The following is an 18,809-nucleotide window of genomic DNA, read 5'->3' as shown; positions in this document are numbered from 1 at the left end:
GTTCAAAAACCCAGCAGTGAGGGGGATCAAACCTTAAATAAGCACCCATGGGGCATGAACCAAAGTCTTAGATGTCTCTGCACTAATGCACAAAGCATGGGTAATAAATAGGATGAATTGGAACTCAACACGGCATAATAAATATGATATAATAGGCATCACTGAAACCTGGTGGGATAAATCTCATGACTGGAATGTAATAATTGAGGGGTACAACCTATTCCAGAGAAATAGATCAACTAGGAAAGTTGGAGGAGTAGCACTATATGTCAGGGATGATTACACCTGTGAGCAGGTCTATGACTTAAATCCTGGGAACCAGGTTGAGAGCATCTGGGTAAAAATTAAGAGAGAGAAAAACAACAGTGATCTCATTGTGGGGGTCTATTACAGACTCCCAAGCCAGTCTGAAGAGTTGGTTGATACCTTCCTGAAGCAGATGACCAAACTTTCACAAAGAAGAGAAATAGTAGTAATGAGACATTTCATTTATCTAGATATTTGCTGGGAGTCAAACTCTGCCAAGATTATCAGGTCCAGCAGCCTCCCCCCAATATCAACAACAGTTACAGCGGCGGCGTTCGGGCCCATGGCATCAGAGTTTGGGTTTGTGGAGGCAACTGGTGGTGAGAGTGCTGGGACAGAGTGCATCTACTCATCGTCAGAGGCTCCCATGCAGCAGTGGGGACCAATGGCAGGGGCCCCCACGGAACATGCAGAGGCTGGGTGCACCTCAATTAGAACATGGCAGTGGCGGCGGTGGCGGGATGGTGCTCTTTCTGCTGGAATGTTACACTCTATGGAGGATGGAGTTTAATGGACGCTATTACTTACTGAAGATGCTGACTGTGAGGGTGGGTTGGGTTTTTCCAGCTGTTTAGAGATCTTATACTGTGTTATTTATTTTGATTGTTCTAGTGAGTTTAGAATTGGTTAATGTTTGTAGTTAATAGCATTAGTGGTAGATATTAAGCATGGGGAGCTTAAATACTAGGTTTTGTAATATTATTGTTTCTTACATAGGTTAGTTACTAGGCTTAATGTATTGGCACTATTATGAACTGCTCAGTTGGTTAGCCTTGGGTCTTTATGTTCTGTAGTTTGATTGTTGGAATGTACTGGAAGTCACCATCTTGTGTATTCAGGATATTTTCATGGTGTGGTTTGATGTTTTGTTAATGATGTTTAATGATGTTATGATGCTGTTAATGATGCCATGATGTTGTTAATGATGTTATGTTACTATGTTATGTTTACTGATTTTCTTTTATGTGTAATGTTCACCTATTGATATGTTAGTTAGAATATTGTTATTCTATGTGGTTATGTTATATAATATTGATAATATTGAAGTTTTTGTTGTTTTGTAGTGCTATGTTATTGTTACTCATTGACCTGATGATGACTATTGATGCCTGTGGTTTTTATCAATGTTGTTTGCCGCCCTAAGTCCTATGGGGGAAGGGCGGGATATAAGTCGAATAATAAATAAATTAACCTGATTAATGGGGTAGAAGTGGTAGGGTACTCAGGTGGGAGTGATTATGTTCTCCTGGAGTTAATTATGCATTGGAAAGGGGATGCCAAGTCTAGTCGGACATGCATTCTAGACTTTAAGAAAGCTGATTTCAGTAAACTCAAGAAACTATTGGGTGTAATCCCATGGTTAATACTAAAAGATAAGGGGGTACAAGATGGATGGAAGTTTCTTAAGAGTGAGATCTTGAAGGCACAATTTCAAACAGTTCCAATGAGAAATAATGAGAGGTGTCTAAAGAAATCAGAATGGATGTCTAAAGAACTCTCAAGTGAGCTAAGATATAAAAGGGACATGTACAAGAAATAGAAAAGGGGGGAAATTACTAAAGAGGAATTCAAACAAATAAGCCAGTACATATAAAAAAGTCAGAAAAGCTGAAACTCACAATGAGCTCAGACATGCAAGAGATGTTAAAAACAATAAAAATGACTTTTTTGGTTATGTATATAGCAAAAGGAAGAAAAAGGATATGATAGGGTCACTGCATGGAGAAGATGGTGAAATTCTAACAAGGGACAGAGAAAAGGCAGAACTACTCAACACCTTCTTTGCCTTGGTTTTTTTTTCTCAAAAGAAAAACAGTGCTCAACTGGGGGGAAATGGATCAGAAGATACAGTAGGGGAAATTCAGCACTGAATAAATAAAGAGCTAGTACAGGAATACCTGAATACTTTAAATTAATTCAAATCTCCAGGGCCTGATGAACTATATCCCAGGTATTAAAAGAACTGGCAGAAGTAATCTCAGAACAGCTTGCTATAATCTTTGACAACTCCTGGAGAACAGGAGAAGTCCCAGCGAACTGGAGGAGAGCTAATGTTGTCTCCATCTTCAAAAAGGGGAAAAAAGAGGACCCAAACAATTACTGCCCAGTCAGCCTGACATCAATACCAGGAAAGATTCTAGAGCAGATCATTGAGACAGCCTGTACACACTTGGAAGGGAATAATGTGATCACTTAAAATCAACACGGATTTCTCAAAAACAAGTCACGCCAGACTAATCTTATCTCTTTTTTTTATAGAGTGACAAACTTGGTAGATGAAGGGAATGTTGAGGATGTAACATACCTTGATTTTAGTAAGGCCTTTGACAAGGAGCCCCATGATATTCTTGCAAGTAAGCTGGAAAGATGTGGACTAGACAATGCAACTGTTAGATGGATTGGTAATTGGTTGCCTGAAAAAGCCCATCATCATCATCATCATCATCATCATCATCATCATCATCATCATCATCATCATCATCATCATCATCATTATATGTAGATTTCACAGCTGCCAGATCTTTAGCTTGTTGTTGGCCTTCATTACAATTCGAGCCTCACCCAGAGGCCTAGGAAGTTGTAATGTATCGGCGTAGTATTCGTGCAGATCCCAGCAGGGCTGCCTCCTGAATTTGACAGATGTTAATTTTGTCAATTCGAAGATGTTTCAAGTGCTGCCCTAGTGTTTTTGGGATGGTGTGCCGATTACCACTGGGACGACCTCAGCTGGTTTGTGCCATAGACACTGAAGCTCGATTTTCAAATCGCGGTATCTAGTGACCTTCTCATGTTCTTTTTCAATGACCCTGCTGTCACCGGGGACTGCTATGGATTCAAAAGTCCCACAGGATCTTGACCTTCTCATTATTATTGTAGATTTCACAGCTGCCAGATCGTTAGCTGGTTGTTGGCCTTCATTACAATTCGAGCCTCACCCAGAGGCCTAGGAAGTTGTAATGTATCGGCGTAGTATTCGTGTGGATCCCAGCAGGGCTGCCTTCTGAATTTGACAGATGTTAATTTTGTCAATTCAAAGATGTTTCAAGTGCTGCCCAAGTGTTTTTGGGATGGCGTGCCGATTACCACTGGGATGACCTCAGCTGGTTTGTGCCATAGACGCTGAAGCTCGATTTTCAAATCGCGGTATCTAGTGACCTTCTCATGTTCTTTTTCAATGACCCTGCTGTCACCGGGGACTGCTATGTCGATGATGCTCACTTTCTTGTCCTCGATCACGGTGATGTCTGGTGTATTGTGTTTCAACACTTTGTCCATTTGGATTCGAAAGTCCCACAGGATCTTAACCTTCTCATTTTCCATTACTTTCTCTGGACAATGTTCCCACCAGTTCTTAGCTCTTCTTATGTTGTAATTCTTGCATAAATTCCAGTGGATCATCTTGGCCGCAGAGTTGTGTCTCTGTTTGTACTCAGTCTGGGCAATCTTTTTGCAGCAGCTGAGGACATGATCTACAGTTTCATCAGCTTCTTTGCACAATCTGCATTTTGCATCATCTGAGGATTTTTCAATTTTGGCCCTGATTGAATTATTTCTTCTTCTTCTTCTTCTTCTTCTTCTTCTTCTTCTTCTTCTTCTTCTTCTTCTTCTTCTTCTTCTTCTTCTTCTTCTTCTTCTTCTTCTTCTTCTTCTTCTTCTTCTTCTTCTTCTTCTTCTTCTTCTTCTTCTTCTTCTTCTTCTTCTTCTTCTTCTTCTTCTTCTTGCTGCTGCTGCTGCTGTTGTTGTGGTTGTTGTTGTTGTTGTTGTTAACAACAACCACAACAACCAACCAACCAAACACCCACCCACCACGACCACAACAGGAAGAACTTTCTGATTGTCTCAGCTGTTCGACGGTGGAATTCACTGCCTCAGAGAGTGATGGAGTCTCCTTCTTTGGAGGTTTTTAAACGGAGGCTGGATGAACATATGTTGGGAGTGCTTTGATTGTATGTTCCTGCATTGCAGGGGGTTGGACTTGATGGCCCTTGTGGTCTCTTCCAACTCTATGATTCTATGATCCTATAACAGCCTTGATCAGATCTTGCAAACTGAATATTTCCTAATGGCTTTAGCTAGAGTCCAATCTGGTATCATCTTAAAGACCAACAAGATTTTTTTTGGGGGGGGGATGTTAATAGCTTTCAAGGGTCAAAGCTCCCTCCATCAGATACCCCAATATTTTTGTGGGGTTCTCTAAGGTGCCCCTGAACTCTAATCTAGCTGTTCTATTGCAGACCAAAACAGCTACCCTCTGAAACAACAGCTTTAGTTGTCAGTACTTCTTACTTAGTAGCATTGTACTTTTAGTTCTTATTTGTTTGCTATTTATAAAGCTCTTGATGTCGTAATGTTGTTTATACTAGCTAATGCATTATACATAATGTCATTAGATGTCAATGTGGAGTACCAAGATACAGCTTCCACTGACATAGTAACTGTTTCTGAGAGCGGTAGCACTTTAGGCAGCAGGTGGGTGTTTGTGATGGAATGCTCCCCAATGAAAATTCCAACACAGAGAAAATTATCACATTGGGGGAAAAGGCTGTACTGTCCTCCTTAGCATCTGCTTTTCTACGTGGGTGGGTTTTCGTTTTAATATGGAAGATCATTCTGTCATGTGATCCCTGTTTGGCAATCAGTACAGCCCAAACTTAGCTTTACCATCAGTAAGAATTTATCTCAAAATTAGCTACTCTGCCATGGCAAGTATTGATTTCTTCCATGCTTTTTATACCTAACACTTAGGCATATTTTTGACCTGGACATATGTTCTGGTATAATGGGAGATACGTTTTGCAGACTATTACATGATATTTGTACTTCTCTGGAAAACTCTTTTAGAACTAAACTTAAAAGCCTTCAGTAAGGGAACTTACTTTCAGATTTAGAAATACCAGATACCTTCCCCAAACATTTCTTTGGAGAGAATTTCCCTCACCCTCTTCACAGTTTAGGGGTTTAGTGGCAGTTCTCCTTCTTTTGGATAAGCCAAAGTTCTGTTCTACATCTCTTACACTTTGCTATGTGCATGCCATGGACTTTGTTCAGCCCATCCTTGCTTCTTCATGATGCATTCTGCATCAGGAGATTATGAAGTAGGTACAGTGCATGGCAGCAGACTGAGCAAATTTTGATTGACAGGCTGTTTCAACTTCCAATGAATTACTTGCTGATTAGAGAAGGTGGGGCAGTTTAGTACCAACAGACGTGTACTAAACAAAAGCTTTATCTAGTTCTGGCAAATAGCCATATGATACAGTAAGACTAATGAGAGACCTGCTAACTTTAAAAAGAATATCCTTTCTCAGAGTACTGATCAGGGGTGCTGCTGTAGATAAAAAAACAATATACACCCCTCCCCAACTATCCACGTGCTGATTCTGATCTTAAAAGCTACCCAGCAGTTTTCCTCTTCTGAGATTTCAGGGTGTACTCAAAAGCCACCTCGTAATAAAATAAATCAGTCTTGAAGAATATAAGACGCCAGCTAACCTTGCTGGGGCTGATTAACATGTACCGATTTGGTAATCTACTCCCTAGTGCAGGGTGAGTGGTAGTTTATTGGTTGCCTCTTTCTAATCTTCAAAAGAATATGTCATTCCCTCACCCAAGGCATGATTCACATGATAAACATATTATTTGCCTAGTACAGTAGAATGCCCCCAATCTGTTTACTGCAAACAATTACTGGGTTGTTTGTTCCTAGCAAACAGCATGTGCCAAATGAAGATCTTCATTTAGAGGTCTCTTCATTAGTACAAATTACTGGAAACATGGATTACTGCCCCTGTGTTCACTTTACTGTGATTCACATGCAAATCAAAGAGCAAACCCCACTGAGGGAATGTAGGTCATGTTGCTGCAAAACGTGAAGCAGAAGGCAGAAAAAAAGAAATCTACAAACAAGGTAAATTAAAAGGATGCTGTCATTGTTACTAGGTGGTTCCTCCTTTTATTCAGATTATGGGCAACAATCTTATATTTATATAAATATATGTTATATTTTTAAAGATCTTGAATAAAGTATCTGCACGGCTATGAGTCAAAGAATTGAATGAACTGTCAAATCTTGTTCATTAAGTTCCTAAGCATTTTTCCTGAGAAATAAGTCCTGTGGAACTCTATGCCAAATAGATTTACTACTTGCAAATGTGACAGCAGAATAATACTTTCAATGAGGATCAACAGAGTCTAAAAGGTTTTTTTTCCTTCACTTTTGTCCCTCACCATCTTGGTGTTGCTTTATGCATTTTCTGAATTGTGTGCTTCTTCCTCCCACTACTGCAGTGAAAGCTCAGTCTTTTTTTTAAAAAAAAAAGGAATATAGCAGATGCTGGAGTTCCTCAACTACATTTCCTCTGATAGACAAAGACTTCAATGTAACTGAATCCTTCAGCCCTAAGCCCACTTGTGGTACTGTATAAATTATAATAATACAACCCCACAAAATGTGATGCAATCATGAAATAGATGACTGGATAGTGGGAGGAATTCTGAAGTAAGTCAGTGTCTAACTGAAGTTTCTGCATAAAGAAATTGGAGAATAATGCACAGATTCTCCATGCACCACATGGAGAATAATGCACCACAAATGTTTTAAAGACTCTAGTTCAAGACTGGTTTGAATTAAGGTTATTTAGATGAGTAATTCAGAGTAATTTGCCCTGACCTGGATATCCCAGGCTAGCTTGTTAGATCACACAAGCTATATAGGGTTGACCCGGATTAGTACTTGGAGACTACCAAGGAAGTCCGGGATCACTATGCAAAGGCAGGTGATAGAAACCACCTCTGAACATCTCTTGCTTTGAAAATCCTACAGGGTTGTCTTCAGTTGTGAGTTGACAGCATTTTCCGCCACCAATTTTGAATTAAAATTTTAAGAGTTAAATTCCTCAGATGTGCTGAACACCTGTCACTCCCACTGTGCCACCTTGAAACACTGGATGTTTGGCACCTCTACATATCTGAGCCATACATTTATGATCACACCTACCAGTATTAGCAGAGACATGTCAAAATGGCATTTTTAAGAATAAGTATCTATCTAGAGATGAAAACAAGGCCTAAAAAAACCTGGTCAACTTGGAGCCTTTGGGCCTAGCTCCTAGCTTCAGCATAACTAGTTCCTTGAAAGTGTAAAACTATAAACAGAAGTCTTGCCAGATGTCCTTTTGGAAAATGACTTGGAATTCCTTAGCAAAGCAGCAGTTGCTTCAAAAGTTTTCCTAGCTGTTCTCTTGGTTTTTATTTGGAGATAAATTCACTTAGACCATGTAATGCAATGAAACAGATAAGTTATTCCTTGAAGAACAAAGGTGAACAAGTAAGCAACTCTATAGATGAACTTTAATCTACTGGGTGTGGTAATGTTAAGTTATACAAAAAGAATGTGGTCTGCTGTTAACATGGATCTCATGGCGAAGGAGGATAGGCACAGTTGTACTGGTGGATCACCAATGTCAATGTTAAGTGAGCAGAGTATGAAAATAGTAGCTGAAATGTTTAGAATTCGGATTAATTAGCAAACAACCATGGAAAGGGACAATGGGCTTTTAGCAGGTGTGTTTGCTGGCAGAAATACCACAGCTTTCCCTGCCTCTACAAAGTGTCTGCTGTACAATTTTTGAAGGCATAGCATTTCTGTCAGGAAAAAGGGTACATGTTTGAATGCCAGAGATTTAAATTAAAAAGCTCAGCCTATATATACTAAACTACTAATTTAAAACAAAAATAAATAATACACCCAATGCTCAGTTCCCTGCCTATGATCTGGATGTTGCCATGAAAAAAGGGTATCTCAAATTAAAATGAGGAACTTTCCCTATCAATGTAACTAATTTTTAAAATTATTAGTGTAGAGAAGGTAGACTATTTCATAATGAATAGTAAAAAGAAATATTATTATTATTATTAATTGGTTAAGCATTTTGTTGCCATTTCAGTAGGCAGTATTAGGCTACGTCCAATGTTTATCTTTTCTTTGCAGGAAAATGACTAGCTGATTCAAACAAAATTTTATCAACAGAACAGCCAATGGATTAGTCCCACGCATTTTTGATAATAACGAAAATGTTGTTAGGATTTTACTCCTCCAGAATTACCAGTGAGTCATTTTAACATAAATTTCTAAGGATGAACTATCAAAGCATTAAAAATTACGCAGGCAACCAAGAGATTTCATTACATTAGACTCAGCAGCACCTTAACGATGCTGCTTTTCCTGCTTGTAAGTAAATATGTGCCATATAAACTTGATACATGTAATTTTGTTGCGCAGGAGGAAGCAAATTGATAAGAATTCATTACCATGTTCCCTTAAAGTCTTCAAAGCAGATAAAAGAGAAATTCTAAACAAAAGGGTTGCCTTTAATTTCCCACTGCAATGGTTCTATGCAATTTGCTTCTACAGAACAACCACTTGGGAAATAATGGGAATCAGTGATCAGTAAATAGTACCTGTTTGTGAATTAACCACATTTTGGATAACTAATATTTAATTGTTCACTAAGACATGGGATGGAGCAGAGGTGGGGTAAGGGGAAACTGCGCCCAGGCCGCACTCGTGTCCTGCGCCCCTCGCGTCCTGCAGTGCCGCCTGCCCCTGCCCCTCCACGTCCCCTCCACACCCCCACCATGCCTCCACCAAGGGTGTCGCGCCCCTCAGCGGTGTCACGCCCCCCAGCCCATGGGTGCTACACCACTGGGATGCAGTCATTACTTTAGTGAGCCCAATTCAAACTATAGCCTGGAAAGCATGGAGATCTGTTAACACACTCTTATTAAATCTTAGATTTGTGTCTTGCACAGTTTTAAAAGCATCTAGCTCATGTTTGCCATCTAGCTCATTTTATTATATACTTCAAGGGAAAAAAAATAAAAGGAATGCTAGTGGGGTGGTCATGATACTTTTTTTCTCTAGTGGGGCTCTTAGAACTGCAACATGAGTCTAACAGAAATTCATTCTCTGAAGCTTTTCTTCAAATGATTTTTTTTCTGTGTTGGAGGCACGGTAGATGATGAGAAAAATACCAGGGTCTTAAAAATGGCAAGAACAACACTAGGATCTTCAAAATGTATTTCAAAAATCTAGTTAAGTTGTAAAGAAGTCCCTGCTTGTCTTTCCTAATTCAGTTTTTGATAAATTGCTCATTCATATTGGAGAGCCGGTGCCAAGCTCTTAGTAGAAGAAAATGTTAGCACTGCAGGAATATTTTAATAGTATGTGCCTGTTAATACATCCAGCTTTATAGGCCCCACATCCATTAGTCAGACAAAATCAGGCAGTTAATTAACTTGGTTTTTATCAGGAGAGCTATAAGAACATTTTAAATTGAAAATAGGATTACATGCCTTCTCTCATCTGAAAATAAAAGTTCACCTTTGTATTTTGAATAACTTGGTTGCGAATTATACCCAAGTTACTAACTACTGATTCGATTTGTAAACCTAATCAGATATACAAAAAAAAAATTTACATATTCTGCAGGGGTCTCCGGTCTGGTGCTTTCAGGTGCCACAGTGCCCCCTGACACCTTTCCTGTCACCCACCAAATGCTTTAGAAAATGGGTTGGGTTGGGTAGGGTTTTTGTCCATCAAGGCTTCTGATCAACTATTGGACATCTGATTAGTTGTGCAGATTTTTTGAATGTTGCTTTTGGCAGCAGCTGCCACCACTGAAGTTAAGCTGTGGCAATAATTTTGTGGCTTACTCCATTTTGTTGCTGTGCTCAGCAAGCTGTGTCAGAATTGCTCACTTCAATCATAATACAAAAATCATGGTTTAATTCAGTCATCACCAACACGATTCACCCCCACCATCCCTGGCTGAAAGCAAAAAGTTAGTTCTGGCTTTCCTCTACTTCACTGGAGTAGAAACTGCTTCCAGAAGAACCCAGGAGGTTCTTTGTACCTGTGGGGAGCATCCATTCAGAATCTATGGACTAATTTGAGCCACGTACTTGCTACACAGTTAAGAGTACCTCGCTGGACACATATTGGAAAGCCAAAATGTTTAAACCCAACATCTACTAATTGTGTTGAAAAAGAGACTAGGGAAAGTGTTGGCATGTTTGTCAGTAAATGTAACAAAAAGACCACCCTTCACCCACAGCTTGAGACAAATGAGTGAAGTCTATTTTACATAGACACAACCAGTGATAAGAAATACCATATTTATTATTGCAAAACAGGTATCAAAACATTCCAAAAATCACTGACCTTGAAAAGAATTTCAGAGTGTTCTAGAAACATATCACTGTTGAAATAAAAATGCCTAATGAAGATTTAACAAGCAAGTTGTTAAAGTTACATACAACTGGCTTGTTCATTTATGTTGCAGCAAAATGGATTTTTTAAAATTAAAAGACAATTGTGGCCTGCAAATGCAGTGTAAGGAAACAACATTCCATGCAAAGTTGTTTTATGAGATTCTAGTCCTATGCTGTACTACTTCTATTCTCTGTGAAATGGATCCTGCATAGATTTAATCACAATATTTCCAGTCTTGAAACTCATAAATTTAACATGGAATGTTTAGGAACACAAAAGCATACTCCACCTGTGTGTTGCTGTTGCTTGCGTAAATAATGCAAGGATGAAGCAGTTTCAAATACTTAACAGCAGAACAAAATAACTGGCATTTGGCTTTATGAACAACTATAGTCCCAAGTATTACTAAGAAAACAATCTTGCAAAGAAAACTCCTGTATGTATTTTCACTTTGTTGAGTAACACTTGTGTGTATGCTCATCATCTTGTAGGAGCGCACGTCTTACTGATGTGTTTCTAGAAAAGGTTATTGTGTCTTTTTTCCTCTTCTATGGCTCCTACAACGTTAGATGAGAATCTACAATAACTACAATTCAACAGGTGAATATTACCTCAGCTGAACATGGCAACAATAAATTTCTGTTTGTTGAGCAAATGATAAAAGTACTGAAACTTTAAAAGGTAAAAAATGACAACTCTAATGGATGACTACATCTTCACTCATACCGTATCAAAATGTCACCTAGATGGTGTATTCCAGAATCATAGAGTTGGAGGGAGCCATGCAGGCTATCCCCTCTTCTTTCTGTGAAATGCTCCACTTGTAGGTCTGCTCCTGAAGAGCCATACCCACAGTGGAGCATTCCACAGGAGAGGGATATTTGGTCACAATTGAGCTACTATTTTTTGGTGAGACAGGATATAGTCCAATGCAGGATCAACCAAAGCATCCCTGACAAGTGTTGGTCCAGTCTCTGAAGGTTTAGATTGGCTTCATGTTAAAACAAAACAAAACAAGTCTCCCATATAAATGTAAAACAACAACAGCCAATTAAATGTAAAACCTTCAGTGGTTACCATGTGCATTTAATCTCTCTTCTATGTTCAGATCCCGGTTAATAAGGTTGTTAAATGCCTGGAGGAAAAAAAGATGTATTTTCCCTTTAACAGAAACGTAATGGGATGTTGCTTGCCAGGTGATGTCTTGAGTATGCTATAAAGAGCTGCAGCTACAAATTAAATTTCTATTAAAGAGACATTTTTTCTCTCCAGGCAATTGGCAGTCCTGTGAGTAATTAACAGTATTTACACCTGGCACAATCCATACAAGGAAAGCTCAAAGGTGGTTGTAAAAAACATAAAACATTTTTGGTCTTCAGTACTATGTACGATTACCCAGGAATAAGTTCTATTGAACTCAGTGAGAGGAGCTTCCAATTAAAAACACATATGCTCAGTTTCTAGCAGTGCAATCCACACACACACACACACGCACGCGTGTGTGTGAGTGAGAGAGAGAGAGAGAGAGAGAGAGTGCAAGAGGACTGTGGAGCAAGTGTGACTCCACTGCTGGGGTCACTGCCAGTCCAGGTAGCATAAATGGCACCTACGCTGGTGAGAAGAGTACTAATGCTAGTGCTGGGGTGCTGCATGGCTTTGCAGCACCCAAGTGTGAACACTGCCACTGTGCTGGCACTCCTCCTCCACAGGGAGCCATGCTGGTTCCAATGGGGATGATTCTGCTATGTTCCTGGGGGTAGAGCTGACTTTCAGCCCCAAAATGCCCCCTTTTGCTTCTGGCTACTTATGCCTGCTAAATCGAGGCACAGCCCATTGTGCTGCATAGGGGGGGTCTGCATTTTCCCCGTTTTCTTCCGGTGCATACTGCCAGGAACCTCTGTGGAGGCATTGGGGCTGCACCATGCCCCACCATGGCAAAACTACCCCACCTTGGACTGCCTGTCTCCACTGAAATCCACTGAACAATAAATTATATTAAAATCAATTAATAACAAACGGACCATTCGTTGATAAAATGGAATACTTACCAATATTTCCAAGAATATTAATCAAAATATTATACAGATTGACATCATGCTGACAATTAATTAATTTTGAAAACAAGCCACAGTGTCTTTTATAAATGGGCCACAGAGCACAAAAATGCATTTTAAATCAGTACTTATATAACTGAAGTACATGCTATCTTCTTGATCTTAAACAATCAATGGATCCAGCACATCCATTCATCATTTCAAAATTAATTACCATAAAGAGATTAAAACACATCACAATTTTAGATGGCAAAAAAACAAAAAAACTGCCAAAATTGTTATATTTCTAGGAATGTACTCATATTAAAATATGTAACCTAAATACTTTTTTAACACCTTCACTCTAAAATGCCATTTTAACAGATTCAAGACAGCTATATTACATTTTGTCACTTCAGTCTGAATTATACAATGTTAATTAATTGCAGTTAGCATATTTAGGTTTTTTCTGAATAAAACAAGACATAACTAAATATATATCAGTGAGGTAGACATGTTGGGGATTTCTTTTAAGTTGATTAGTTTTCTTATTTTCTGCATGTTCTGTGTTTTACACACAGTCAAATACTTCTAAAAAGTCATTAGCCTGCTGGCAAATGGTATGTTATAATTAAATTTTTCTTTAAATATTTTTAGCATGTATAGTAAAATATGCTCCTCTCCAAACAGCCACAAGAAACAATCTTCCTTTTCCCATTGTAATATAAAAAAGCCATTTTCAGTTTTTGGTAGCCACTTTAATTGAAGAATTAAGATCTTGTAAATTTCCTTTTTTTTTCAACCACAAGATTCACTGGAGATTAAAGTGGCTGTCATAAGACCCATCTGAAACTTACACTGCACTAATGAAAATACACAGTAAAGAAAGTCTTCGTAATTAGCACATTTGTCTGTTCTCAGCGCTGACCAGGAAATTTTAACATCCCCAGAAGATATTTAATTTCCAAATCAGAATATTTAAAAGATAAATTTGATTTATCAAATCATCCAGTTTGATTTTGAAAGGTTTGCATCAATAGACTAAACCAAAGTGTATTTTTTGTTTTTGAGATGCATTGCCTAGCATCCTTCAAAGATGCACTTTCATGCTGATCCTTCACAGACTCTTTCCAAATTAATCCTAATATAGCATACAAATTAGCAAACATAGCATACAAATTAGTTGTCAGAGCTAAAGCCAAACATTTTTCAAGATTCTATATTAAATTTCAGCCATTAGAAAATCAGATGAAGTTTCCTGTTCAATTTATTAAGGCCCCCCCCCCCCCCCCCGTGCATTCAGTGTTATTCTCACTGTAAAGGACTATCTTAGTGTGAGGTAAAGATCTTATCAATTAAAATGTTCAGACCAATCCTACAGAGAATCTTATGTCCAGCCTTTTGATTGGACCTGCTAAAGAGGAACACATCCAAAATACAAAACAAAGTGCTTCTATGAAAGAATAATCAGTGTGTCCTCTCTGACATTCCTATTACTTGATTCCAGTGAGGTGGACACTAGTGGCCAAAAATTCTGACAAAGGTCTACGTTTTGTGGTGGCTTCCTCCTGTTCCTCCTCCAATGATTCAGATAAGGAAGAACGTGACGAGAAAGTTCCTCTGGACTTCAGCTTCCTCCTTGGAGCTGCAGCCGCATTAAGAAACTTATTAAGTGAAGCAGGTTTCTTTAAGCCTTTGGTCAGCTCATAGAAAGCAGTGTCATCAGACAACACGCCAAAGAAGGTGCTGGTGGAACTCAAAATTGAAGCAGCAATCTTTGCATTCTTCTTGATAGAGGCACTGTGGCCAGTGATAGTGTGCAGATTGGGGTCATGCAGCAGATGCCTAACTGCAAAAGAAGAGCCTTCTTTTAGGTACTGGTATGGTTTCTTCCCACTGTAGTCTCTCAAGTTCACCTTGGCGTTGTAATCCTTGACCAAGAGGGCAATGATTTCCTCTTGCCCATGTATTGCAGCAATGTGGAGTGGGGTATAACCTCCATAGGACTTCGTATTAACATTGACATGAACATCACTTTTATCTGCCACTTCTATGACTTTATTCACCATGTCACAATTCCCACTTTTAGCAGCCCAGTGCAGAGCTGTGAACCCAGACATAAAATCTCTTTTCCCTGCCAGATTCTTGTCGCTCAGCAAGAGGCCATGAAGCTGCTGGGACCACTGACCATCTGTAGCTTTCACCAACCACTCATGTTCAGCAGCGTCCAATGGAACAGTAGTCTCGCAGCTGGCTTCCTCGCCCACCTTGGGCGACTTCTGCACCCTTCTCAAATAAGGGGAGGTGGAACCCAACTCATCGAGTGGCCGTCGCTTTGAGTAAGGCGACCGAGGTGAGAGGCTGGCAGAGGGTGTCACCTGAAGCCAATCCTTGGTTTCAGACGCTTCTTGCTCGGAGGGCGGCACGTCAGTCTTTTTGGCAGCCACCGCAGGCAGTGCACAGCGCACTGGCAACATGCAGGGTTTCTGGGGGGAGCCTCTGGGGGCCCACAGGTCATTGCTGCTGGGAACTTTGGGCCCCTCCAGATCCCCCTTTTGAAAGAGGCTCTTCAACTCCGACACGGGTAGTCCCCGTTTCTCCTCAGGGACTACCTGTTCAGGGGAAAGACGAGGAGCCTCTGAAGTGACCGAGCAGCTCGGAGACCCAGTGCCCGCTCTTTCCTCTTCCTGGCCGTCGCCAGAGCGCCCCTCGGCGGGCATGGCGTCCAGCAACAATCGGTCCGGACGCGCAAGAGCTTCTTTCTGAGAGCCACGAACTTGGCCCCCTCCTGCCGTCGACGAAGTCCTTGAAAGTGTCGCGGAGGGCGGCTCGTTCTTCGGGATCCCACTCGGACGGGTCCAGCAGCGACTGCAAGCGCTGGGCACCTTCCAGTTGCGCACCTGCCCGCCGCGCTCCTGCAAAATGCTCAGCACGGCTGCCCGGCTGAGCCAGGTGAGGGGCGCAAGAGTCCCCAAAGACGCGCGCGCGGCCACCTGCTGCTGCCTCCTCGCCTGCAGAAGGAGGCTCTCTGGCGCTCGCCCAGCTAGCGGAGGGCGCAGCGGGGTGGAGTGAGGAAGCCACCCAGAGCTGAGGTGTCTGGGATTTGTAGTCACCTGAGTGTCTCCAACCCGTTAGGATGGCTTCCAGCACGCGCGGGGGGGGGGGGGTCCCTCCTCCTTCCCAAATGGTTCATCCCCGCAAAAACGGCGCGCCTCGCCTGTCCTCCCACGTGAGGAGCTGGTGCTGTGGAGGGAAGCTGCTCCCACCGCTGACAGAAACACGAAACATTCCTGCACTCGCTCTCCCTGCGGCTGCCTGGAACAATTAGCGGCGGCGGCGGCTGACAAGGTCCTGGTTGAGTGGCTGCGTCCTCAAGCTGTTACTCACGCCAGGGGACCATGAGAAAAAGCGATGTGCTTGGGCGGCTGTTTCCCTGCCTTTCGGAGGTGCTCATCGCCGTCACCTTCCTGGGACAGCAATTTCTTTCACACCTATAAAATTAACATATAACAACGGAGATGGGGGGTGGGTGAGACAGGGAGGCGAGATTAATTGGGTTCAGCTGTAGCATCCGGTTGGTGAAGGCTTCGTTCATGACCATCCTCCCACCCAGTTATTATATTCCCGCGTTTTATATTATCGTAAAATAGAGAAGTAATGAGAGTTCCCGTGTTTTATATTATTGTAAAATAGAGAAGTAATGAGAGCTAAGATTAACCTGTCAAGAAACTACCAATGCCTGAGGAGTGTATAAAAAAGCATTTTTAAAAAATCAGACTACCAAGTGCCTTGTGAAAGAGGAAAATGGTCACATGCTTTCAGAAGGAAACCCGGGATAGGCTCAAGCAAGCATCCTTGTGAAGGGAGCTTCACAACTGGAGTGCCATAAAAGATGAAGCCCTGCCCCTTGTAGGTGACAGCATCTGGAGCATCATTTCTCCAGGAAATCTAAGAGAAGATGGCGTATAAGAGGAGATGCTTTCATAGGTAGGCAGCTTGACAGATATGTATGACTTCGAGGCTCAGCATCAGCTCATTGAACTGAGCTGAGAGACTGGCACCCCATCAAGATACTTCAAAATATGAGAAAATTTGGTAGGGCTCAGTGGGAAGGTTCTAGGGATTCTGTTTTGATCCCTACATGGGGGGAGGCAAGGGGCAGACAAAGGCTTCAGAGGTTATGTTTGCTCCTGCAAACTGCAAAAGAAGGAACAGAATGATTTTTGGTTTATACCCAGGATTCTCCAGCTGTGAAGTGTCCCTAGCTGAGCTGATCCACCATTTTTTCCCACTCACTGCTTCCTTGTTCTTTCCATGAAACTTATGTCTGGATAAGTGGCCTGCTGCTTTTGTTTTTTCTGTCTGTGTGGTCTAGTATTAAGTTGCTAGGCCATGTAAGTTTGATTGTCAATTTCAGCATGACATCTTTTTTAAAAAAAACACACACCCCTTTAGAGGCTGCTGCTGCATATATACTACACTAAGTAATAATTTAGACAATGGTAGTCTTTATTCGCCCATCTTTGAATGATATATAGAAGAACCTTTGGAAAGTTCTTCCTCAACCACCTATGAAATATTGCATACCCAGCACCCTTCCACCCTCCCTCTCTACAAAATCAAAGTTTTTCGACTGATGTTAGGTTTAATCAAGAAGACAGAAAGCAGCAGTATTTGCAACTGCTCTTGCCAAATGAACTTCTAAAAGTAGCAGAGCATAGAATATTAATGACAAGATTGATGGAGCTAAATAAAATGTTTGCTTGATTTATTTCTGCCACAACTGTCTTAAGTAATTAATTATTTTCTCCTGCGTAATCAAATCAAAGCCACAGCTCAGTTGCTGAGGTGTGTAAACATAAGTCATTATGCTTATTCAGCGAATCTCTTTCATGTGCATCTGACTAACAACCCCAACCAAAAGAAGAGGGGCCAATTCGCTGCTGGAGGCAGCATGGACCACCAGGTGGATTTGCCCTGCCTGAGGGAGGGGTGGATCTGTTGACAGGCAGCTGCATGGCCCTCCACAACAGCTGAACACAGTGCAGAGCACCATGCCAGTGTTCCTGCACCCCCACCACTGGCGTAGTGGGAGTGGTCCAGAGGCATGGCCGTGAGAGGAGCCAGGGCTGATCAGCTTCCATCCAGCTGTTGACCTGGCTACACTGGTACCTAGGGCTTTGGACTTATGCTACATTTTCAGTGGTGAAATTTCATTGTCAGTGGGGGCTTTCCAGCAGTGGGGAGGCTTTTTTGTGTTCTTTGCCTCCCCATGCCACTAGAAATCGTGAGCTCAAGCAGCCGCTGTTCCATGTCCAGTCCCTTTGGATGGGGCTGTTAAGCTGCACTTTTTGCAACATGTGCCAAAGACTCAGGCAGAATTATTTCATTGTACTTGGGGCCAGTCCTCTGATTTGAAATCTGTCCATTAATAGACTGGTGTCTCCAGTACTGAACAAGGCCACTTCCATGACATAGACATACATGCGGGAGGGAAGAGGGTTGGGATCTTCTTTGGCTCCCTTGTCCATTGTGTCCATCAGAGCCTGAAGCCTGTTTGGATTTCAAGCAGGAAAGATCACCAGTAATAGGATTGTTGTGGGTTTTTTTTAAACACTATCTTGTTATGTTGTGATTAGACCTGATGGAGTATTTCCACAGGTGGAAGACTTTCCACTCGCAGAGCATTATTTTCTTGCCTCTTCCCTACTTCCTAGAACGCTCCCCCAATACTGCTCCGGGGTGGACTCCCAGGAAGAGTATTTTTGGAGCCATTTTGAATTGTAGCAGGTGTTTATGTGTGTGTGGTGAATCATACTCTGCAGATGAAAACCTATTTTTTTCATACACACTTGATTGCATCCAACCCTAGAACTGGATCTGGCAGTGGCTCAAGTTGAAGATTGCTCCTGCAACTTCTAGGAATCTGATTTTTCAGGTTTTCAATGTTAACATTTGCCATTCTGAAGGAGGCACTGCTGCTTTCGCCTTATCTATAGGAAAGTGGGATGCAAATGTTTTAATGTATCTACTGTATATATAAAAAACCCCACACTGCTACGTTTGTTTACGTGTACTTCAGTTCAACCTCAACTGTTTTTAAACTTTTTGTTTGCTTTTTTTTGGCAGTGCAAAAAGGATATTTTGGAGGAAAAGACCAAACTAGGGGTAGCCATACCATGGCTTGAGAGCCACAT

At 41.3% G+C, this 18,809-nt stretch overlaps 1 protein-coding gene across 1 annotated transcript; it reads right to left on the bottom strand.

Annotated features, from left to right (window-relative positions):
* Positions 1-10,468: 10,468 nt before the first annotated feature.
* SOWAHA (sosondowah ankyrin repeat domain family member A) lies at positions 10,469-17,272 on the bottom strand. Its single transcript, XM_048491566.1, has one exon. The coding sequence runs from the start codon at positions 15,330-15,332 to the stop codon at positions 14,106-14,108; it is 1,227 nt and encodes a 408-aa protein (XP_048347523.1). The 5' UTR covers positions 15,333-17,272; the 3' UTR covers positions 10,469-14,105.
* Positions 17,273-18,809: the final 1,537 nt, after the last annotated feature.

This window comes from Sphaerodactylus townsendi, linkage group LG03 (genome assembly GCF_021028975.2).
Source record: "Sphaerodactylus townsendi isolate TG3544 linkage group LG03, MPM_Stown_v2.3, whole genome shotgun sequence".
Classification (NCBI taxonomy): Eukaryota; Metazoa; Chordata; class Lepidosauria; order Squamata; family Sphaerodactylidae; genus Sphaerodactylus; species Sphaerodactylus townsendi.
Note: the sequence above shows the minus strand (reverse complement) of the source record. Positions and strands in the feature narration are given on the sequence as shown.

Excerpts from the sequence above, each read along its gene's own strand:
- SOWAHA (XM_048491566.1), bottom strand. The coding sequence starts at position 15,332 with ATGCCCGCCGAGGGGCGCTCTGGCGACGGCCAGGAAGAGGAAAGAGCG.